Below are 21,831 nucleotides of genomic sequence, written 5' to 3'. Positions count from 1 at the left end.
TGAGGTAAAGCAGGGGCTGTACCTGGCCCACAAAGCGCATCCATGAGTGTAGTATGCAGGGACCCAGACCTGCATTTACAACCTAGCACTTCTTGCAAGGGCGTGCTGAAAGGTAGTGCCTCCAAATTTCTTATGTGAAAACTCTCAATACTTTTTAAATAAGACGTATATTATTAACATTTTGCATCTTTACCATTCATGTCTACATACTTATTTCTCAGCGTAGTCATCCTGGCAATGAATGCTTTGCTCCCAGTGAGAAATCAGCTTGGTGGTACTGTCACTGTAGATGTTTTACTTTGCTGACGAAACCACAGCTTAATCTCTGCTTGCACCATTTCATCACTATCAAAGTGAAGTCCTCAAAGGTGTTCCTTACGTTTTGAAAAAAGATGATATTCAGATGGGGTCAAATCGGGACTGTATGGAGGATGATCGATGACAGTTATCAAGGCGTCAGGTTGTTACAGATGTCGCAGTGCTTGTGTGTAGTCTGGCATTGTTGTGCTGGAAGAGAGGGTGCTCCGTAAGTGGATTAACTCTTTGAATTCTAAACTACATTACAGAACGCTTTTTGTCATGCATTGACATAATTACATTACACATCGCCACGATATGCACTGTAATTCAGAGCCCTCGTGTGGCAGAGGGTTGCAAATATGTAGCCATGAAGAATTTAAGATGTAGAATGTTAATAACATTTGTTTCATTTAAAAAGCTTTGAATTTCTGCATAAAAAATTCATAGGCATTACTTTTCAGCATGCCCTCGTAGCTTGCTTAGCAGTATATCTTCAACATGTTTAAGAATATGCCTGAAACAGAGTCATCCCTGTCAAGAGGTTCAAGTACCACTTTTGTGAACTCAGTAACTGTCAATATTGTACGCCTCCCATTTCGAAAACCAAACTGTGTGTTTGTTAAACAGATTGTATTTTACATGTAACTCATTAGTCTGTCCTTCATAATAGATTCAGAAAGAAGGCAGTAGTGAAACTGGTCTGTAGTATTCAATACTTTCTGCGTTATCTTTCTTCAGTAAAGGCATAATTCGTGTATGCTTTAGGAACTGTGGAAAAATACCTGTTCCATTATCTCTGTAACTATCAGCAGCTTTCCTGGCAAAAATAATCGAGAAAATTGATGAAAGCTTGAATTTTGGTAAGAATTTGATGGAGTAATATTACAGAGAACTATTTATCCTAGTAAGACTAGTTAACCAGGGGAAGGCTTTCTAAATTATTTTTAATTTTCTTTCCAGTATGTATTTTCATTAAACACAATTTCATTGTGACTGTTTGCAGATCACGACAACAGAGCCGTGCTCGGGCAGCAGAACTACTTAGAGCGGGTAGAACAGAAGAAGCAAGGAATTATTTGCGTCGTAGTATTGATATAACACACAATATGGCAGTTGACCTTATGCGTGAATGTAGGGCCAAGAATGTGGACTGTATTGTTGCTCCTTATGAAGCAGATGCACAACTAGCATATCTGAACTTAAAAAATATCGCTCAGGTTGTGATAACAGAAGATTCAGATCTGGTTCTGTTTGGGTGTAATATGGTGAGTAATAGTTGCTTTTGGTTATAGAAGAAAGATTAGGAATTACGTATCTTTCGGCTTTTTCAGCTGTCCAAGGTACTTGACCTTGTATTTGATTAAAGATGAAAGTGAAATTCATGCCTTCAGTCATCATCATTTCTATTTTTGTATAGAAATGTTAATGACACAGTGCATTTCTGTTGAAATGAAGTTTGTTTATTTCAATACATACTGTCAGGAGGGATTGCCACAGGAGTAGTAAGACATTGTCCCTCCATATTGATGAAATACGCTCACCTTTAAAAGAATCTCTACTACACATTTGGCATGGCTTGTGGCAATGTAAAAAGTTTTAGATATGGCTGAAACTGTCAACTACACAAGCTGTACACATTTTATGTTCTTCAGTGCCATGAGGAGTTCCTCTCTTATCACATGTAAGAGAGTAATAATCACATATAAGATAATAAACTGCTCTTGCTAAGTGATTTTCTATAAAATCTTTCAAATATTGTGAAACTTTTCTAGAGAGATGCATTCTAACAATTTTATGTTTTGTATTTGTCTTTTAGTTGAGAAGCTATAATAACAGCATCAACTTAGTTTACTGAAAACAATTTCAAATAAAAATGGGGGAAAAATCATTTATTTAGAGCAAGCACATGATATTTTATTACATCAGTGATTTTGTAGATGTGGTAGCAGTATGAGAATGAATCAAATATAAACAAGACTTTTTGTTCTTGAACTCTAAAAAGTACAAGTCAGGTAATTTTTCTGCATAGCCCTCTGCTTTCGAAATGCATTTTGTTGTTGTTACACTGGGCACACAAACCACAGCTGACACTTTCTTGTCATTTGCATCTTCCTTCATCTCCCAGACCCAGTATTTGCATGACTCCCATAGTATTATCCTTCCATCTCATTCTCGGCTGTCCCAGTGGTCTCTTTTCTTCAGCTTCTCCATCTATTACAGCCTTTATTACCGTGTTCTCCCCTAAAGGATCTGACTTACACGAAATAAGAGGAGTATAATCGGTCCCAGGAATAAGCAGCTAGCTTCATGGTGCCTTTCAACGACCCTTGATTTCTACTGTTGATGGGACTCTTTCAGGGTTGTCTTTGCTTCACTGCTGGTGACACGCCATCTTAAGAATTAGTCGTGAATCTGAATGCTTTTGAATTCAGATTGTGACTAACTTCCTCATGGAAGCATAGGTCTAGGTAGTGTGGTTCAGAGATTATTTCTGTGTTAACTGATGACTGTCTACAGTCAAAGAGATTGTGTTGAAGATCATAGGCAACTATTGCTGTCTCCTTTGGTGGACCTTTTCTTGATGCAAACAACTCAAGTAATCATTAGTATCAATAGTGGAGTACTAACAGCAGTGAATCTGACCTTTTGAAGGTAAATTTCATATATTACTAGGAAAGTCACTCTTCTGTTCCAGTGCTTTGTATGTTGTTCAGATGACTTTTCAGTGAATGAAACAGGGTACACATTATCTAACATTCACTTTCTCAACCATTAGTGGACACTAAACAGCCTGGGATATTAGATGGAAAATACTTCATTGCATAGCAACCTATCCTCTTTTTCTAATGAGTATAATGTAATGAAGTTATGTTTGCAGTAGTGACTCATTTGAGACACTGATGAGAAATGAGGTGCACAAACAAGAAATTGACTGTTGTAGGTCAGGAGACTGCTGAACAAAACAATATGGATGATGGGCAGTAGATCTATGACCATAATTTAAGCTGTATCCAAACATTATGGGTTTGCTTTTCCTACTCATCTGCATTAACTTATACATTTCTACATTTAGAGCTAGCTGTCATTCACCACACCAACTAGAAATTTTGTCTAAGTCATCTCGTATACTCTTACAGTCACTCAGCTTCGACACCTTACTGTTCACCACAGCATCATCAACAAACAACCGCAGATTGCTGCCCACCCTGTCCGCCAAATCATTTATGTATATAGAGAATAATAGTGATCCTATCACACTTCCCTGGGGCACTCTCAACGATACCCTTGTCTCTGATGAACACTCGCCATCAAGGACAACATACTGAATTCTCTTACTTATGAAGTCTTGAAGCCACTCACATATCTGTGAACATATTCCATATGCCTGTTTAGAAGATACAGCGTGCAATGGGGCACCGTGTCGAACACTTTCTGGAAATCTAGAAATATGGAATCTTCCTGTTGCCCTTCATCCATAGTTCACAGTATATCATGTAAGAAAAGGGCAAACTGAGTTTCACATGAGCTATGCTTTCTAAAACAATGCTGATTCATGGACGTAAGCTTCCCAGTGCCAAGAAAATTTATTAAATGTGAAGTGAGAATATGTTCAATGATTCTGCGTCTGACTGATATTGGGGATACTAGTCTGTAATATTACAGGTCCGTTCTTTTGCCCTTCTTATGTACTGGAGTCTACTGCGCGTTTTTCCAGTTGCTTGGTACTTTTGTTGTTGCTTGTGATAAATGCAAGCAAGGTAAGAGGTGAGTGCCATAGAGTACTCTTTGAAAAACTGAATTGGGATTCCATCAGGACCTGGTGACTTGCTTGCTTTCAACTAGTTGAATTGTTTCTTTATGCCAGGGATGCTATTACTATGTATTCCATACGGGAGTCTGTTTGATGGTCAAGTGATAGTATGTTTGTACAATTGTCCTGTGTGAACGATTTCTTGAAATGAAATTTAAAACTTCAGCTTTTGTTTATCTATCGTCTACTGCCACGCCAGACTGGTCAGCAAATGACTGAGTGCAAGCCTTAGACCCACTTAGGAATTTTACATAGGACCAGAATTTTCTCCTGTTCTCTGCCAGATCTTTGGAAAAGGTATGACGGTGGTAGTAGTTATATGCTTCGCACATAGATCTTTTTACTGACACATGTATCTCTACTAACATTTGCTTGTTGTCATTGAATCAAGAGTGCAATAGCCTCTGCTTCCTCAGCATTTTCCGAATCTCGTTATTAAACCATGGTGGGTCTTTTCCATCCTTAATCCACTTACTAGACACACAGTTCTCCAGACAATGATTTACAGTCTGCTTAAACTTTGCCCATGATTCCTGTATGTTCCTCTTACTGGAACGAAGTGATGTCAGTTCACTATCTAAGTGAGATGCTAACAACTGCTTATCTGCTTTATCTAGTAGAAACACTTTCCTAACCTTCTTGGCTGATTTATTAACTTCTATAACCATAGTTTCTATAATGACATCATTATTGCTAATCCATGTTTCCTTTCTGACATTGTTGACAAGGTCTGGCCTATTTGTAGCTATAACGTCTAAGATATTCCTCTAAAAATAAAAAAATAAAAATATACCTATTTGAAAAAGTAGATAAAAATTCACTTGATGCCTTCCTGAGAGAGAATCTCTACTCCTTCCAAATTAACAATGTGCTTTACCAGTAAGTGTATACCAGATGTGGCTTAGATTGAAAGAAATAGAATAGACAGGAATTGAGAGATTTATACCAAATAAATTAACAAATGATGCAGCTGACCCCTTGGTACACAAAATGGGTCAGAAAACCGTTGCAGAAACAACAAAAAACATGCCAAATTTAAACAAATGCAAAATCTCCAAGATTGGTGATCTTTCAGAGGAACTCAGAATTTATCACGGACATCAATGCAAGATTCTTATAATACTTTCCACAAAGAAACTTTGTCTTGAAACCTGGCAGAAAGTCCAAAGAGATTCTGATCATATGTAAAGTATGCTAGAAGCATACAATCAATGCCGTCTCTGTGCGATAGCAATGGAAATACTATTGATGGCAGTGCTGCTAAAGCAGAGTTACTAAACACAACCTTCCGAAATTCCTTCACCAAATAAGATGAAGGGAATATTCCAGAATTCGAATCAAGAACAGCTGCCAACATGAGTAACTCTTCATAGTAGCGCAGCAACTTAAATCACTGATGGAATAGCTCCATACTTAACCATCGTCTACAACAGCTCACTTGACAAAAGATCCATACCAATCCACAAAATTACAGGCTCATATCATTAACGTCAATATGCAGCAGGAGTTTATAACATATATTGTGTCTGAGCTCTATGAATTACCTCGAAGAGAACAGTCTATTGACACACAGTCAACATGGATTTAGAAAACATTCTTGTGAAACACAACTAGCGCTTAACTCACATAAAGTGTTGAGTGCTATTGAGAAGGTATGTCAAATTGATTCTGTATTTCTAGATTTCCAGAAGGCTTTTGACACTGTAACTCAGAAGTGGCTTGTAGTCTAATTGCGGGCTTATGGAATATTGTCTGAGTTATGGGACTGGATTTGTAGTAATTGGCGGAAAGTCATGGAGTAAAATGGAAGTGATTTCTGGCATTCCCCACGGTAGTGTTATAGGCCCTTTGCTGTTCCTTATCTGCATAAACAATTTAGGAGACAATCTGAGCAGCCGTCTTAGGTTGTTTGTAGATGGTGCTGTCATTTATCATCTAGAAAATTCATCAGAAGATCAAAACGCATTGCAAAGCAATTTAGAAAAGAAATCTGTATTTTGTGGAAATTGACAACTCACCCTAAGTAATGAAAAGTGTGGGGTCATCCACATGAATGCTAAAAGGAATACTTTAAACCGCGGTTACATGATAAATCAGTCAAATCTAAAGCCAGTAAATTCAACTAAATACCTAGGAACTACATTTATGAATGAATGACTTAAATGCATAGAAAACGTTGTGGAGAAGGCGAACCAAGACTGCATTTTATTGGCAGAACACCATGAAGATGCAACAGGTCTACTATAGAGACTGCTTACTCTGCTGTGCAGTGTGGGATCCTTACCAAATAGCATTAATAAAGTACATTGAGAAAGTTCAAAGAATGGCAATGCATTTTCTGGTGTCACCGCCAGACACCACACTTGCTAGGTGGTAGCTTTAAATCGGCCGCGGTCCATTAGTACATGTCAGACCCACGTGTCGCCACTTTCAGTGATAGCAGACCGAGCGCCATCACACGGCAGGTCTAGAGAGACGTACTAGCACTCGCCCCAGTTGTACGGACGACGTAGCTAGCGATGCACACTGACGAAGCCTCGCTCATTTGCAGAGCAGATAGTTAGAATAGCCTTCAGCTAAGTCAATGGCTATGACCTAGCAAGGCGCCATTAGTAACATTGCATGTATCTATGGAGTCTCACTTATATCGTCAATAGCGATGTACCAAGGATGGATTAAAGTTAAGTATTCCAGAAGCTACGTACTTTTCTTTATAGCATTCATTACGTATCCTGTTACAGACCTCTCTCTTGCCTGCGTGAGCTAAACGCGTGCCTTTCGGCTTCCTCGCATTGTGTCTAGGCTGTCTTGCCTAGACACAACACATTTTGTATTATCGAGAAATAGGGGAGAGTGTGTCACTGACATGATACAGGATTTGGAGTGGACGTCATTTAAACAAAGGCGTTTTTCATTGCAACAGAATCCTCTCAAGAAATTTTAATCACAAATTTTCTCTTTCAAGTATGAAAATATTTTGTTGATGCTGACCTACACAGTGAGAAACAATTCTAAAATGAGGGAAATCAGAGATCTCATGGAAATATATATGTGTTCGTTTTTTCCGCGCGCTGTTAGAGATTGGAATAATAGACAATTATTTGAAGGTGATTTGATGAACCCTCTGCCAGTCACTTAAGTGTGATTTGCAGAGTATCCATGTAGATGTAGATGTAGATTTGCGTTGTGTGTGGGCTGCCAAACTAGCTGCTCCAGACAGTTTTCAGAAAATGTGTTCAAAGGTACTTTGCATGACAGTCTGTGTGTACCCCCCCTGCAATGAACACATCGACATCCCAGTCTATACTTGGTAGGTTAAGGTCACCTCCAACTAGTAATGCATAATCTGGGTATTTCTGCAATATTGACTGTATATTTCTTTGAATGACTCTAGAACCATAACAGCATAGTCAGGTGGCTGGTAAAAATGTCCAACAATTAGCTGGGTTTGACCTAGACCTGTTCTATGTGACCAGATAACTTCACTGTCCCACTCAACTTCGACCTCAATAAAGACAGTATATTTGTCAACTGCAGTGAATGATCCCCCTCCTATGACCTCTAATCTGGCTTTCCGATATGCGTTCCATGACTCACTAAGTATCTCAGAGGTTTCCACTTTGAATTTCAGCCAGCTCTTGGTCTCGAGAACTTTCCTGGAGAGCAGTAAACTTGGGAACTTCGTTACGAATACTTTGACAGTTTACTACTAAAATTTTGACAATCAAAGTGTCTGCTCAGAATACAGTCTGACTTCCCTTGCTGCATATTGACTTCCCTTGCTGCATATTGACTTCCCTTGCTGCATATTGACTTCCCTTGCTGCATATTGACTGGCAAGCGTTCATTAGAGTATCTCGAACTACCACCTAGCCTGTCATTGATGGTATTTGAGTGTTCTACCACCTGGAATGTAATGTTTGCACCGTGATTATTGCACTGGACAAGAATTCTGGAGTACAGTGATTCAAATCCTCATCTTGTCACCCAGATTTAGATTTTCCGCAATATCTCTAAATCATGTAGGGCAAATACTAGGATGTTTCCAGTGAAAAGTCACCCACATTTTCTTTCACAATCCTTTCCTAATCTGAACTTGGGCACAATCTGTAATGAGTTCATTGTCGATGGAATGTTAAAGTCTAACCTTCCATCCTTTTTTAATTTTGCACAAGATTTCCTGTTGACTAAGGAGGTCACAGAGATTTGGTTATATATAATATGCACTTTCAGAGATGGAAATAACAATGCTAATGCATTAATTGCATGTCTGTATTGCAACTTGTGTGTTGTACAAATAACTTATGATTGACCTCTTTTGAGAAAATTCCCTAAGGTGGTAGCATTGTCTGATAGGCAGTGTGATGTTTCTTCTGCTTTCAGACAATGATTAATCATCTGCAGAGATTACTAGCTAATGTTGTACCTAAGGTAACAGATAGAAAACACTATGTTAATGACTGTGCAAAGTCAACTGTAAGCAGTTTAACATCTTTCTCCACAACATAATTTGAAGTGGGTAGAGTTGTATATATATATAATCTCTGATGTAACTTACCAAACGAAAGCATTGGTATGTTGATAGACACACAAAGAAACACAAACACACACACAAAATTCGAGCTTTTGCAACCTATTTTTCCCACGTGGAATGTTTCCCTCTATTTTATATATAATGGCAGATCTTGTTCTCTGGCCCAAGTGTTCTCACAGCCTACATGCCTCATGAATTCACAATTTCTGCTTTCCACTCTTGCACCCATTCATTGCCTCTCCATTACTGACTATACCATTGATCTTGATATCAATAAACTACCCCTTTTATCTTGGTCAAGTTGTGACCCCTCAGTGTTAACAATTCCATCCTGGGGCTAGCTGTATTCAGTGAATGTAAACAGATGACTGCAATATCAAGCTCTTCCTAAGCTTCAGCCTTCTGGCTGTAAATGAATGTCTGCATGCTAGTACCTGCTGGTTGTGTTGCTCTTCTAATATGGTGACACTGTTATAGTACGTACTTCATCTTCCATCTGAAAGAGGGGTCTTTTTGCAAAAAATACCTTCAGTTGTGAATTGTGTTTGGTGGTTATGTGGATGAAAGCAGCAAACATTTACACTCAGTATACCATTAAGAACACAACTGATCTTTGATCTAGTGACAGTTCTTTTATTTTCAATGGAAATGTTCTATACCACAATGTCTATCAAGAATATGATCTATGGAATGTGGAAGTGACTGACTATGAACCATGTCAATGACTGACTGACTCACAAATTTCAATTCTTCAGTACTGTATCATCTCCACACAGAATTTTGTGTTTTTAATTCATCTTCCTTCTCTTCACATTGAAATCAGCTTCCAAGACTTTTAAACATTGATTACAGCGTGCACATTCAGCCTGCAGATTCTTTACCATTACCATTTGAAACTTCCTGGTGAACAGTTGTCCATGAAGTGATAGATGTAAAAAGCTTCTCATTTTCTAAGTGAGTGGAGAATAAATTGAAAATACAGTCAGTGATCTTATTTCGGTTTAAAACCTCCAAGCTCGTATTTCTGTTTAAAACCTCCAAAATCATATCACAGAAAAAAAGGGACAGCTTTGGAAGCTTTTGATTCAGCAATACTATATTTTTTCCCTTTTAAGGAGACTGTACTCTGCACTGACTTCAGTATTAATGGGATATTAAACTTTATCCTTATTTTCTTTCCTCCTTCACTTAATCCCCTTTCTCATATGACTCTCTAACATTGATGTGACCCTTCAGAAATAAGAGGGACATCCCTGTAAAGAGCTGTTTTACAGTGACTGAAGAAAGCTGTCAAATCCTTCAAGTATGAGGTATATAACTTAGCAATGTCACTGATGTGACAATAAGTCGTGTTGCACTAATTTGAGAACAATTCAGCAATATGTTATTACATATGTTTCATTTAGAAATAATGTGTGGGGAAATATTGTTTTAGTGTTAACATTTTGTGGAATCATGTTAAGAAAGGAAGTGTTTGACAAAGCTCTCAGAGTTCTCATCAGTACTAGATTCTACAAAATGCTGATGAATCTCTGCAAGACAGTGAATGTTACCTCTCCTCACATTTCCTAGCCCCCCCCCCCCCCCCCCCCACACACACACACACACACACCTACCTACACATACACAAAACTCAATTTCATCCTTTTGTGACCAAGTGCTGATGATTTTGTGAGAGAAGGGCAAATGCTTTCTATGTCTAGATGGTTTTGGTCTTCACATTTTTATACAAAAATTGTGGTGGCGGCTGTAGGGCAGCACCACCATGATTTAGAGTTCCACCTGCCACATCTCATCCTGGGTGCATGCCCACCATGTGGCATCTTGCAACAGTGCATGCTATGCTATTCACTTGTTTGTTTATGTAACTTTTTCTATGTCTCAGGTATTTGATTATTGATTTACTCATATATGTTCTGAAAGTCCCACTAGTGATTATTTCAGTACCATGTCAAACACTCACAGTCAGTTTCTAATGTTTATTTATGATGACTGCTACTCAACTTCACTAGATTCTGATATCTCTCTCTCTCTCTCTCTCTCTCTCTCTCTCTCTCTCTCTCTCACACACACACACACACACACACACACACACACACACACAGGTTGTGTAAGCAATTCCACACTGTATCCAATTCTGTGTACTGTTGTTGTTTAAATAAAAGCCAGACCATGACAGTACAAAAGACAAGACAAGTTGCATTTCATGCTTAGAAGTAATAGTAACAATCAAGAAGCAACTGGTACTTGATCAACACTTAATGAAGTTATATAAACATGTGTGAAAACATTGTAATGTACCTCTTAAAACTGAGTAAAGCAAAAGCCTGTGATTGTTTAAAAGATTATAGGCTCTTGTTCCATAGAATTTAGTTTTGTTGCAGATTTTAATCTTTCCACAAGCTTTTCAGTCTCTCTAGTTTTCGAGTTGTGTAGTTTGTTTTGTATTTTATGTAATAATTATATGACAAATCTCTGCGGTGCATAATGAGGTGTAAATGATGGCTATAGGTTTCTGTAAATGAGTCATTAATGGCATTTTTCTAACTTGTGTCAGAGTAATGCTCACAATGTCTTTAGTATTTGATGAGCTAACCATGCCTCCTGATTTTTGTCTATTTGTGGACACCAAACAAAATTTAGCCAATGATGCTAGGTTATCAGTTTGACATGCCCAAGGCTAAGGTTCTGCTTGGGTCAACATGTATATCATTAGCTCCTCTTGGGGAACAAACTAATACCCATCAAAACACTCACATAGAATGCTAGACAGTGTTTACATACATCCAAACAAATTTGCTTGTGTGGTAAGTCTGCCTGAAGATTGGTCATCTAAGGCAGTAGAAGATAGTAGTAACAGAACTTATAATTTGTCAGAATGTATTTTTAATTATGAATTGAGAAAAGGGTTCATTAGAATAGATATTACTTTTATACACACAGAAAGCACTGTACTGTATTAAAGCAATATTGAAAATTTTGTGATGAGACTTAAAAACGCCTTACAGTATCTTCTACCTCTCATCGTTTCCTCGGATTGTAATTGCTAAAAACCATGAAGAATGTTTGCTCATTACAAACTTACATAACCTGCTGAATTATAGCCAAAGCATTGTAACATTCAAGGACACCATGTCTTTGTATACAGGCAAATTGAAATAAGAGTAGCAGTTCATTTGGTATCATTAATGAGAATTAGTCCTGTTTGCAGATAATACAAGCATTGTTATGAAGCCAAGCAAAGAAGCAGAGAAAATAATAAATTATGTTTTGTGGAAGTTGCTGAATAGTTTTGCACAAATAGGCTACCTTTAAACTGTGAAAAAATGCAGTTTGTTCAATAATATAATGTCAAAAATATTTCACCACCTATTAACCCAGTATACCAACAAAAAATAATGAACAGGGTAGATAATCGTAAGTTCTTTGATGTGCATATTGATAAAAACCATATAGTATAACTGCTAAAATGTTTAGGTTTGCAATGTGTGCAATTTACATGTTTACTTACAAATTTAAGCCAGTTTCATAATTTGTTTTTGTTTGGGACCATGTATGCCAGATAGGTCTGATACAAAATTCTAGGTATAAATGTTTTATTTGTTTGTGTTGTTTTCAGATAATCTTTCATTGACTGTGTCAGTATTCGTGTGTATCATGATATATTGTACATTTTCAAATGTTTGCCAGTGCCATACCATATTGTTAATTAGAACCTAGTTTGTGCATTTAGAAACTGTGGGCAACAATATCATAATCGTCATCATCGGTGCAATAGCCCTCTTTGAACCTTGGCCTTTTGTAGAAGATTATTCCATTTGTCTCTGTTTAGTGCCGAACTCATCCAATTTTGATCTCCAATTTTCTTTGTGTCCTCTCTGACACCTTCCTCCCACCTTAGCTTTTGTCTTCCTACTTTCCTGGTTCCTTCAGGCATTGTGCTGAATATCTTCTTAATCAACCTGTGATTTGCTCTCAGTACAGTCCTGCCCAGTCCAGCCTTTCAGTCTTATTGCAGCTGACAATGTCTGGTTCAGTATACAGACTATATAATTCGTAGTTGAATCTCCTCCTCCAGACACCATTTTCTTCCACTGGCCCCTGAATTTCTCGTAAGATGTTTCTTTCAGATACACCCAGTTGCATTTCATCAAATTTTGTAAATGCCCATGTTTCGGTACCATGTGTTAGCAGCAGCCTAGCTAAAACTGTATACATCATTACTTTAGTTTTCCTAATCAGCAACTTAGATTTCAGATATTTTCTGTGGCCATGGCGCCGGCCAGAGTGGCCGAGCGGTTCTTAGCACTTCAGTCTGGAACCGCGCGACCGCTACGGTCGCAGGTTCGAATCCTGCCTCGGGCATAGATGTGTGTGATGTCCTTAGGTTAGTTAGGTTTAAGTAGTTCTAAGTTCTAGGGGACTGATGACCTCAGAAGTTAAGTCCCATAGTGCTCAGAGCCATTTATTATTATTGTTGTTGTTGTTGTTGTTGTTGTTATTATTATTTTTTTATTTTTATTTTATTTTTTATTTTTTTGTGGCCATGGCAGCACTTGCTGGCAGACAATATTCGTTTTTGGATTACAGAGCTGACATAGTTCTTACAGTTTACATCTGATCCAAGGTAAATGAAACTATGCACGACATCAAACTTATATGAACCAATTCCTGTGAAGGGGGGGCTCTGGTATGTTGCTAGCGGGTGTGCAGGTTTGACGGGTGGGAGGGCTGCAAGGACCAAGTCCGTAGAGGATTCTCAACAACAAACTTTATTTACCAGGCATCAAAACAACCAACACTGGTAATAGCACACACACACAATGATATTACAACTTCCCATGTGTTCAAATAATATATAAAGTCAAAAATTTAGAAAACTCTTGCAAAGCAACAATTGTAATGTTTAAGAATATATATTTAAGACAAATAGCAATGACTTACTTTAAAAAAAGAAAGAAACGACTTTACAGATATTCTACTTGTTCAGTGCAAATACTTCAGAAAAATTATTTGACAGAGGACTAACAAGTGCAGCAGCTCTGAAAGAGTTGAAAATCTTTTGAATGGTTTAAAACACCAAAAACATTATTTACAAGCAACAGTTTGAAGTCAGAAAAAAATTTCATGAAGGTAGAATCAATGGGTCAGTTACAGTACTGCTCAAACTTAGCAGCCTTCCACTTACCCATCAGAATTAACACAGCTGAAGGTGGCAGTAGCAGTTACAAATATTGGCACAGTGATAGGCTGCAGACAGTTCTAGTCAAGCCTCTGCATGACTACACTGTCCTCCAGACATAGCTAGGCTAAAGTTCCACTATTAGTATGAAGTCTCATGCCATGTTGTCCACTCACAAGTGTTGCTTCTGTACTTGGCAAAAACCGACTCCGGGCTCGCACAGCCCACCACCGACCACGACATGAACAATACTGCAATGACAACGAGTGACAGGGTTACTGTCCTCTCTCGGTAACCAGCATAACTACCACTGCATCTCATTGCTACCCACCACCGGCCATGGTGTGAACAATACTGCAACAACAACGAGTGACAGGGTTACTGTCCTCTCTCGGTAACCAGCGTAACTACCACTGCATCTCATTGCTACGCTGATGACCTTCGAATCATTCCACACGCTCCTAAATAGGCAATTGCAACCGATCGCATCACATCAAAGTGTGGCACAATAAAGAGCAGGTACACTAACCACTCCAGAGATAAGTTATAGCTCAATCTCCTTCCTCCCACCTTAAAGTGGAACTGGGGGTGGGTACCCGGAATCTCCTTTGCTTAAGGCCCCAGGGCACGGTGTGGATTTTGTCTGCAGGCAGTTGCAGTTATAGTTTTCAACTCCAGTGTCATTGTTGGTCTTTGATCTGTCAGAGCTTCTTTTAGTGAACCTAAGATCTGAGTCACAGGGAAATAGGTGTGGGGTATAGGAAGGGCTTCCATCCAAGTTGCTCCAATTTTTGTTTGATCATGGCTGCTGTATGGGGATCCACATTGTCTCAGAGGGGAATCACTTTTATCATTGACAAGGCATGCCGTTTGTGGTGATATGCCTGTCTAACCTCACATTAGTATTCCGTGTTTATTGTTCCATGCCTGTGCAAAAATTTGATATGCAACAATCCATGACAGTTGAAAAAAATTATTGAACTGACCTTGCCAGCTGACAGATATGACTTGACTTTCATCAGTCTGGGTTCTCCCTTCTTTCTCCATCCCCTGCTCGCTTCGTTTGATTCAGGGGTGTGTTGATGCACCCACATTCCACCACAGGTGATAATGTGAGTTAGAAATAAATCCCATCCTCCTGAAATTTAACAGAGAGATACTCACACACACACCTGCAAACAGTTCAGTTTTTGAACAGTTATCGAAAGGTGAGGAACCCACCTGGCGCCCACTTTCCTAAACACTGGCATGTCTGTGATAATGCAAAAATAGGCGTGGGGTATAGGAAGGGTTCCCATCCAAGTTGCTCCAATTTTTGTTTGAGAGCGCTCTAGGAGCTATTGCTTACCAAGCGATTAACCACTCCAGAGATAAGTTACAACTCAACCTCTCTCCTTCCACCTTAAAGTGGAACTGGGGGTGGGTACCCAGAATCTCCTTTGCTTAAGGCCCCAGGGTCACGGTGTACGTGCGCCACCTTCAACTGGTTCAAGTGCGCGTGAGTTCTTAGCTTTGTCTTGCTATCGCTCAGCAGGAAGTTCATCGGTGAAGGCCTCGTAACCACCACATAAGGTCCTACAAAATGCGGTAACAGTTTTTCCATGATGCTTTGACTGCCTTGACTCTGCACCCGAAAGTTTTTTAAGAATGCTTCATTACCTACCTTAATGGATACTGCCTGCCTACCCATGTTATATTGGACTTCACCCAATTATGTACTAGCTTTATGTTGTTCCTAGCTGCCTTCGCATCTACTTGCTCTGGCAACAAATCATTCAACAACAATTAATTGTCCAGTGGAGAGTTTAATGAGAAAGATAACATTAATTTGGCGGGAGTGGTTGTCTGAGCTTCATGGTGGTCGGTATTAAAGGCAAAAGACAGCCAGTTCAGGGACAAATTCCATTGCTTGTGTGATGCTGAATGGTAAGTGATGAGAGTGGACTTCAGGTTGTGATTTATCCTTTCTGCAAAAGATTATTGTGGATAATAAGGCGGTGTTGTAACATGCACTATCCCACGATTGAAGCAGAACTGCCTAAATGCTTTGAACATAAATGCAGGTGCATTATTGCTCACCATGGTTTTAGGAGGTCCAAAACTGGTGAATATCTTCTCAAGATGCTCAATATTTATGGCAGACATAACGCTACGAATTAACCAGACTAACCTGGTGAAAGCATTGACTAGGACAATGACAAAATGATTTCCCATCTTGATTCGGGGCAGTGGACCTTGCTAATCAAGAAAAAGTTGGTCCATTGGTCGAGATTCATGAGTCTGTTGGAGAAACCGTTTCCTAGGACCCATATCAGGCTTAGCTGCTTTACACTGATCACACTCTGCGACCAACTTTTGAATGTCCTGGTCTAGCCCTCGCCAAGTTATATTACGTTTGATCTTAAGTCGTGTCTTATGGTAGCCCAGGTGACTTCCACATAAGGATTGATGAAAATATTCAAGCTCGGTGGGATGCATAACTTTGCCCCTGACTCTTATTAGGGCAGAAACACAAGGAACCCTTCTCCAGGGAGTATCCTGGAACTACTTCATATGCATTCAATTTATCAAATATGGGTTGCAATTCAGGATCTTCCTGTTGCTACATTTTCAAGTTGGCAAGCAAGGATGGAATGTCTGTCAAAACACACATGTGACACACCAGCTGTGTGTCGGCCTTCGGCTCTTCACCCACATCATCAACCTGAAATATTCGTCTCAGCGCATCAGCTGTGTAATTCTGTCCCCCTCTGATATGACAAACATCACACTGAAATGCAGAAATCCATACTGACCACTGTGCTATACTCCCTGTCCTGCAAGGTCGAGCCAACACCCAGCTCAAGGTGTGATTGTCTGTTTTGAGACAAAACCGACAATGCTCCAGGTAAAACTTGTATTTTTCTAAGAAGAACATGACAGTCAGTGCTTCTAATTCGTACACCAAGTACTTAATCTCAGCTGGTGACATTGCCCATAAGGCATACGCAAGGGGCCTCCTCTCCCCATCGTATTCTTGCAACAGGACCTCGGCCACCCCAACATTGGAAGCATCGGTTTGAAGAACAACTGGGGCATTAAAATAAGGAATTCCCAACACTGGAGCCGTACTTACAGTAAGCTTCAAAGCATCAAAAGAGGCTTGCTGTGATTCAGCTCACATAAATTTCACCCTTTCCTACATAACTGGTTGATACGAGCAGCTATCTGGGCAAAATTTGGAGTGAATTTGCGAAAAAAAATTCACCGTTCCAATAAAACGAGCAAAGGCTTTCTTGTCTCTCAGAACTGGAAATAAATGAATGAATAAATGAATGAATGGACTGGATCTGACTGTGATCTATGGCTATACCTTTATGAGATACAGTATGCCCTAAAAACGTTATCCGTGGCTCACGTACTTTGGACCATTTTACAGTCAAACCAGATTCCCTCAGACGCCCAAACACCTGACAGAGATGATCAAGGTACTCATCAAAACTGGTACTGTATATGACTACATCATCAAGGTAATTATAAACAAACTTGAACTTAAAATGGCCCAGGACCGAATCCAACAGATGTGACAAAACCTCTTCACCTGTAGCTAGACCAAAAGGTATTCTATTAAATTCAAAAAGATTAGAGTCAGTACAGGACACAGTCACTGACTTTGAATTCTTGACCAAGGGAATTCAATAATAACCTGGTTCAACTTCAGCATGGTAAAAGCCCGAGCACCAGCAAACCATGTGAATCAGTTGTGTAATTCTGCAAGTGGGACTGACTCAAGCACAATCTTTTGATTTAATGCCTGGTAGTCTCCTACAGGCCTAAATCTGTGACCATGAGGCTTAGGTACCAGAAAAATGGGCACTTCATATGGCGAGACAAAAGAACGAATCACACCGTCAACAAGTAAGTCATCAATTACTTTATGCAATTCTTGCATTTTAGGTGAAGACAATCAGTAGGGGAACTGTCGCATCGGCTGCTGATCAATGAGCTGGATACGCACTTTGATTTTATTAGTTACCCCCAACTTGTTGGTTAATACTTCAGGAAAGTCACCTGTCACATCGTTTATCTGGTTAGCTTGATCTGCCGACAAGTGACTAACATTGACACTTGTCTGTGGTGTACTCATCCTACCGACTTTCACCCCAACATCATGAACACAGAACCGAATGCTTTCCTCTGGCCTAAATTTAAAACGTGACCACCAGCAGAATCCAATAAGTATTTGTCAACTACAAGAAGTCACAGCTCAGAATATACCTTAGGGCTAAATCTTTAACCACTATACACACAGTTGGCAAAGAAAAACCCTGTATGCTAAGCTTGAACCAAGCCTTGCCAACAGTCTTGAGGGGTTGCCCATCAGCAGCATAGTTTGCTTAATTAATTTCCTTCAATTCCGGCAAGTGGGCTAGCTGCTTATAACATTTATACCAGGTGTAATCTAGCAGGGTGACTTCGCTCCCAGAATCCAACACCGCGCACATGGGATCGGTACCTAGCACTGTGCAAATGAAGAGAAGCCGTCCATTTGTCACAGAACAAGTTCTACAACAACCATGCGGCAGTCTCTGTGTAACGTTGACCACTTCCACTGCTTCTGGCATCAACTGTTCGTTTGCCTTTCTTTAGGATTTGGGCACTGCCTGACAAAATGTCCAGGTTTTCCACATCTGTCACACACACTCATAATAACAGTATTTGACTAACTAGCACTGTCCCCATCTCAATGAGATATGTGCTCTTGGTGCTCCCCGCTTGCAGTCGCCATAGCGCATGTTCTTAGTATCAACCAAAAGCCTATCTAAATCAGAAAAGCAGCACGATATCTGGCTAAACGATAGCCTTGACCTATCTTCTGCTAAAATGCTAAAATACCAAGGCGCACCTGGTTAACATTGTAAGCAAAAGGTTCATGCTCACATTGTACTTGATACACGTGTTTGCTCACCAAATCCCTATCTTCATGAGCATCCAAACATTTACTTTGCAACACCTTGCGGGAATTCCACAGTGTATCTCCATTTTCTAGAGCTTCTGCCATGATTCTACCAACCAACCAATAGCCAATGGATAAATCAATTGTAAAACTATTCCATGATCAATCTGCAACAGATTAGCCTGTTCATTCAAACTGACCAAAAGCCACAACAATTCTAGTAACTGTTTGGTGCTATCTACTGACAAATGTGACACCTCTTTAAGAATCGCCATGAGTGGATTGGGTAATTTACTAAACGGGTTGCTAGGTTTGCTTTCATACCTCTCCTTATTGTTAACAACATCAACAGCTTGCTCCTCATACCACCAGTTAAGAGACAGCATTTACTATTGAAGGGCCACAACTCCATCCTGCAGTTTTTGTACTTCAGGCAGTACTGAAGGGTCTTTATTAACACTACATATATTGCCAATTCTGTTTGCTAGATGATCTAACAGAGCTTGAATCTGACATTCTTGATTTCAAGATGAGGGGACAATGTGAAAGCTGATACATCATCCTGAAGATCACCCAACAACCTCTTACAAAATTCAACAGCTTCACTCACCTCCGTGATGGGTTCGGTGGTAATTTTTACCAGAACTGTTAAAGCAGCTTGTAAGCACTGGCAAACGTCACCCATGTTGCCCTCTTCACTTTGTGTGCATATGCGGAGCTCATACTGTAGGCAGGGTTTTCTGAGGTTTGCCCAGTTGATGACTTTCCTAACTATTGGAGTATCCATGCAGCAACACACAATAAAAACAGCAGCAGCACAGTATTCCAAAGATCACAAAAAATTAATATGCTAATTGCTATGCTGTTACCACTGTTGTCTCAATACTCATCCTCGTGAAAATCACAACCACAATCTACCACCAATGGTATGTTCCTAACAGGTCTCAAGGCTGCAGGAAGTGCAGGGACCAAGTCCATAGAGGATTCCCAACAACAAATTTTATTTACCAGGCATTGAAAAAACCAACACTTGCAATAGCACTGAGACACAAAGATATTACATCTTCCTATTTGTACGAATAATACATAAAATCAAAAATTCTGAAAACTCTTGCAAAGCAATAACCATAACATGTATGTTCAGTGCAAATACTGTAGCAATATTATTTGACAGAGGACTAACAAACCTGGTGGCTTTGAAAGGGTCGTTGTACTGGTCGCGCAGCAATACGTCAGACACAGCCCAACTGGCTTAGAAAAGAAAAAGTTAATTCTATAAAACACCAGACAAACTATTAGAACATTCCCTGTTTTACGCCTGAGAAGCCAGCCAAACTTTTGCATGCAAGATATTAAATCAGATATTAACGTGCAGCCCAAAGTTCTTAAAGCAAATTGCATCACTTTAAAGCACGTAAGACACTTTCATTGCAACTTTAATCATCAAATGATGTAAGTAGGAGGGTTATTGAAATACTCTAGCAGTGCGCAAAGCAATAAAAGCACACCTCATTATAGGGTTAAGATAAGTACACCTTTAAAATTACAACTAAAATGGCATTGCATAATTTGAGGTGCTTGCGCACACACAATTGAGCAGACGTAACCAGTACGTAATCAAGTACTTCAAGGGCCGTGGTTACCTGTAATTTGACTGACTCACAATTAAGACTTCACTTTCTGCTACTCAATACAACATACTTCAGACAACGTAACAGACTTTACCAGTGTTCAGGCTTTATTGGCCTCTGCACAGCTACACTGTCCTCCAGATGTAGCTAGGCTCCAGTTCCACTATTAGTGTGAAGTCTCACGCCATGCCATCCACTTACGAGTGTTGCTTCCATATTCAGCCAAAACAAACTCCAAGTTTGCAAGGCCCGCCACTGCATTGACAACAACTGACAGGGTTACTGCCCTCTCTTGATAACCAGGGTAACTTCCACCACATCTCACTACTATGCCGATGACCTTCGAATCGTTCCGTGCATTCCTAAATAGGCTATTGCGGCCAGTCGCACTGTGGCAAAGTGTGGGCACAAGAAAGAGCCAACACACAACCAGTCCAGAGATAAGTTACGGCTCAGGCTCATTTGGATAATCTTTTTAGTTACTGGCATATTCTTATCTTTCTCTTAATTTGTGTGTAGATTCATCATTCTTCCAGCTCTTTCAAAAATTGTAAAGGTTTCCTTCATTGCTCTTTGCGTTCCTGCAGTTATATCAATATTCTCTGCATAAGCCAGCATGCGAACTTATTTATCTTGTATTGATGCCCACATTTCTTATAACCTTTTCCAAGACTGGATTAAACAGAAGACAGGAAATATATCTCCCTGTCTTCCTTCATTTTTCGTGATCATAGCTCTTGACAACTTATTTAGTATTTTAGTTACACGTCGGGTGTTTTCCACAGTGTCCTTCACTAAGGCAATCAGTTTATAAGGAATGTCTAACTCTTCCATTACTATATGCCGCTCCCTTCTGTCAATACTGTCATAGGCTGCCCTGAAGTCTATAAAGAGGTGATGTGTGTCAGACTCAAATTCTTCGTGTTTTTCTAGTATTTGCTGTATTTTGAAGATCTGATCAACAGTAGATTTTTCACTGCCAAAATACACATTGATAGTCACCAAGAGCATTTTCAACATAGGGTGTAAGCCTATTAAAAAGGATTTGGAGAATATTTTATATGCTGTAGGTAATAGGCATCCCTATAGTTAGAGCATGCCATAGTATCAACTTTCTTTTGTATTGGGTGTATGATTCCTATGTTCCAGTCATCAGGAGTACTTTGTGAACTACCCTCCATCTGAACTACCAGCTTGTGAAAATGTTTGACAAATTTCTTTCCTGCATTTTAATGAGTTCTGCTTGTATTAGAGCAATTCCTGGGGCCTTATTACTCTTCATCTTCTTGATGATTGCCTCCACTTCCTCAGCAACACCCCAGGGGGCTCACCACTCTTTCGTGCTTGGCTACCATGGGGCCCCAGTGTTTGCAGCACCTTTTCCCTTTCCCTGCTGCATATCTGTCCTGCTGCTATTCATCTTCACCTCCCTTGGGG

General features: G+C 39.6%; 1 protein-coding gene across 2 annotated transcripts in view; it reads left to right on the top strand.

Annotated features, from left to right (window-relative positions):
- The window catches only part of LOC124721678 (exonuclease 1), a 166,721-nt gene that overhangs the window by 43,505 nt on the left and 101,385 nt on the right, over positions 1-21,831 (top strand). For both annotated transcript variants that reach the window (XM_047246751.1, XM_047246752.1), the window contains one exon: positions 1,304-1,565. In XM_047246751.1, coding sequence (XP_047102707.1) covers positions 1,304-1,565 — 262 coding nt within the window. The remainder of the gene's footprint in view (positions 1-1,303; positions 1,566-21,831) is intronic.

The sequence above is a fragment of the Schistocerca piceifrons genome, chromosome X (assembly GCF_021461385.2).
Source record: "Schistocerca piceifrons isolate TAMUIC-IGC-003096 chromosome X, iqSchPice1.1, whole genome shotgun sequence".
NCBI lineage: Eukaryota > Metazoa > Arthropoda > Insecta > Orthoptera > Acrididae > Schistocerca > Schistocerca piceifrons.
This window is presented reverse-complemented; position numbering and strand designations above follow the sequence as displayed.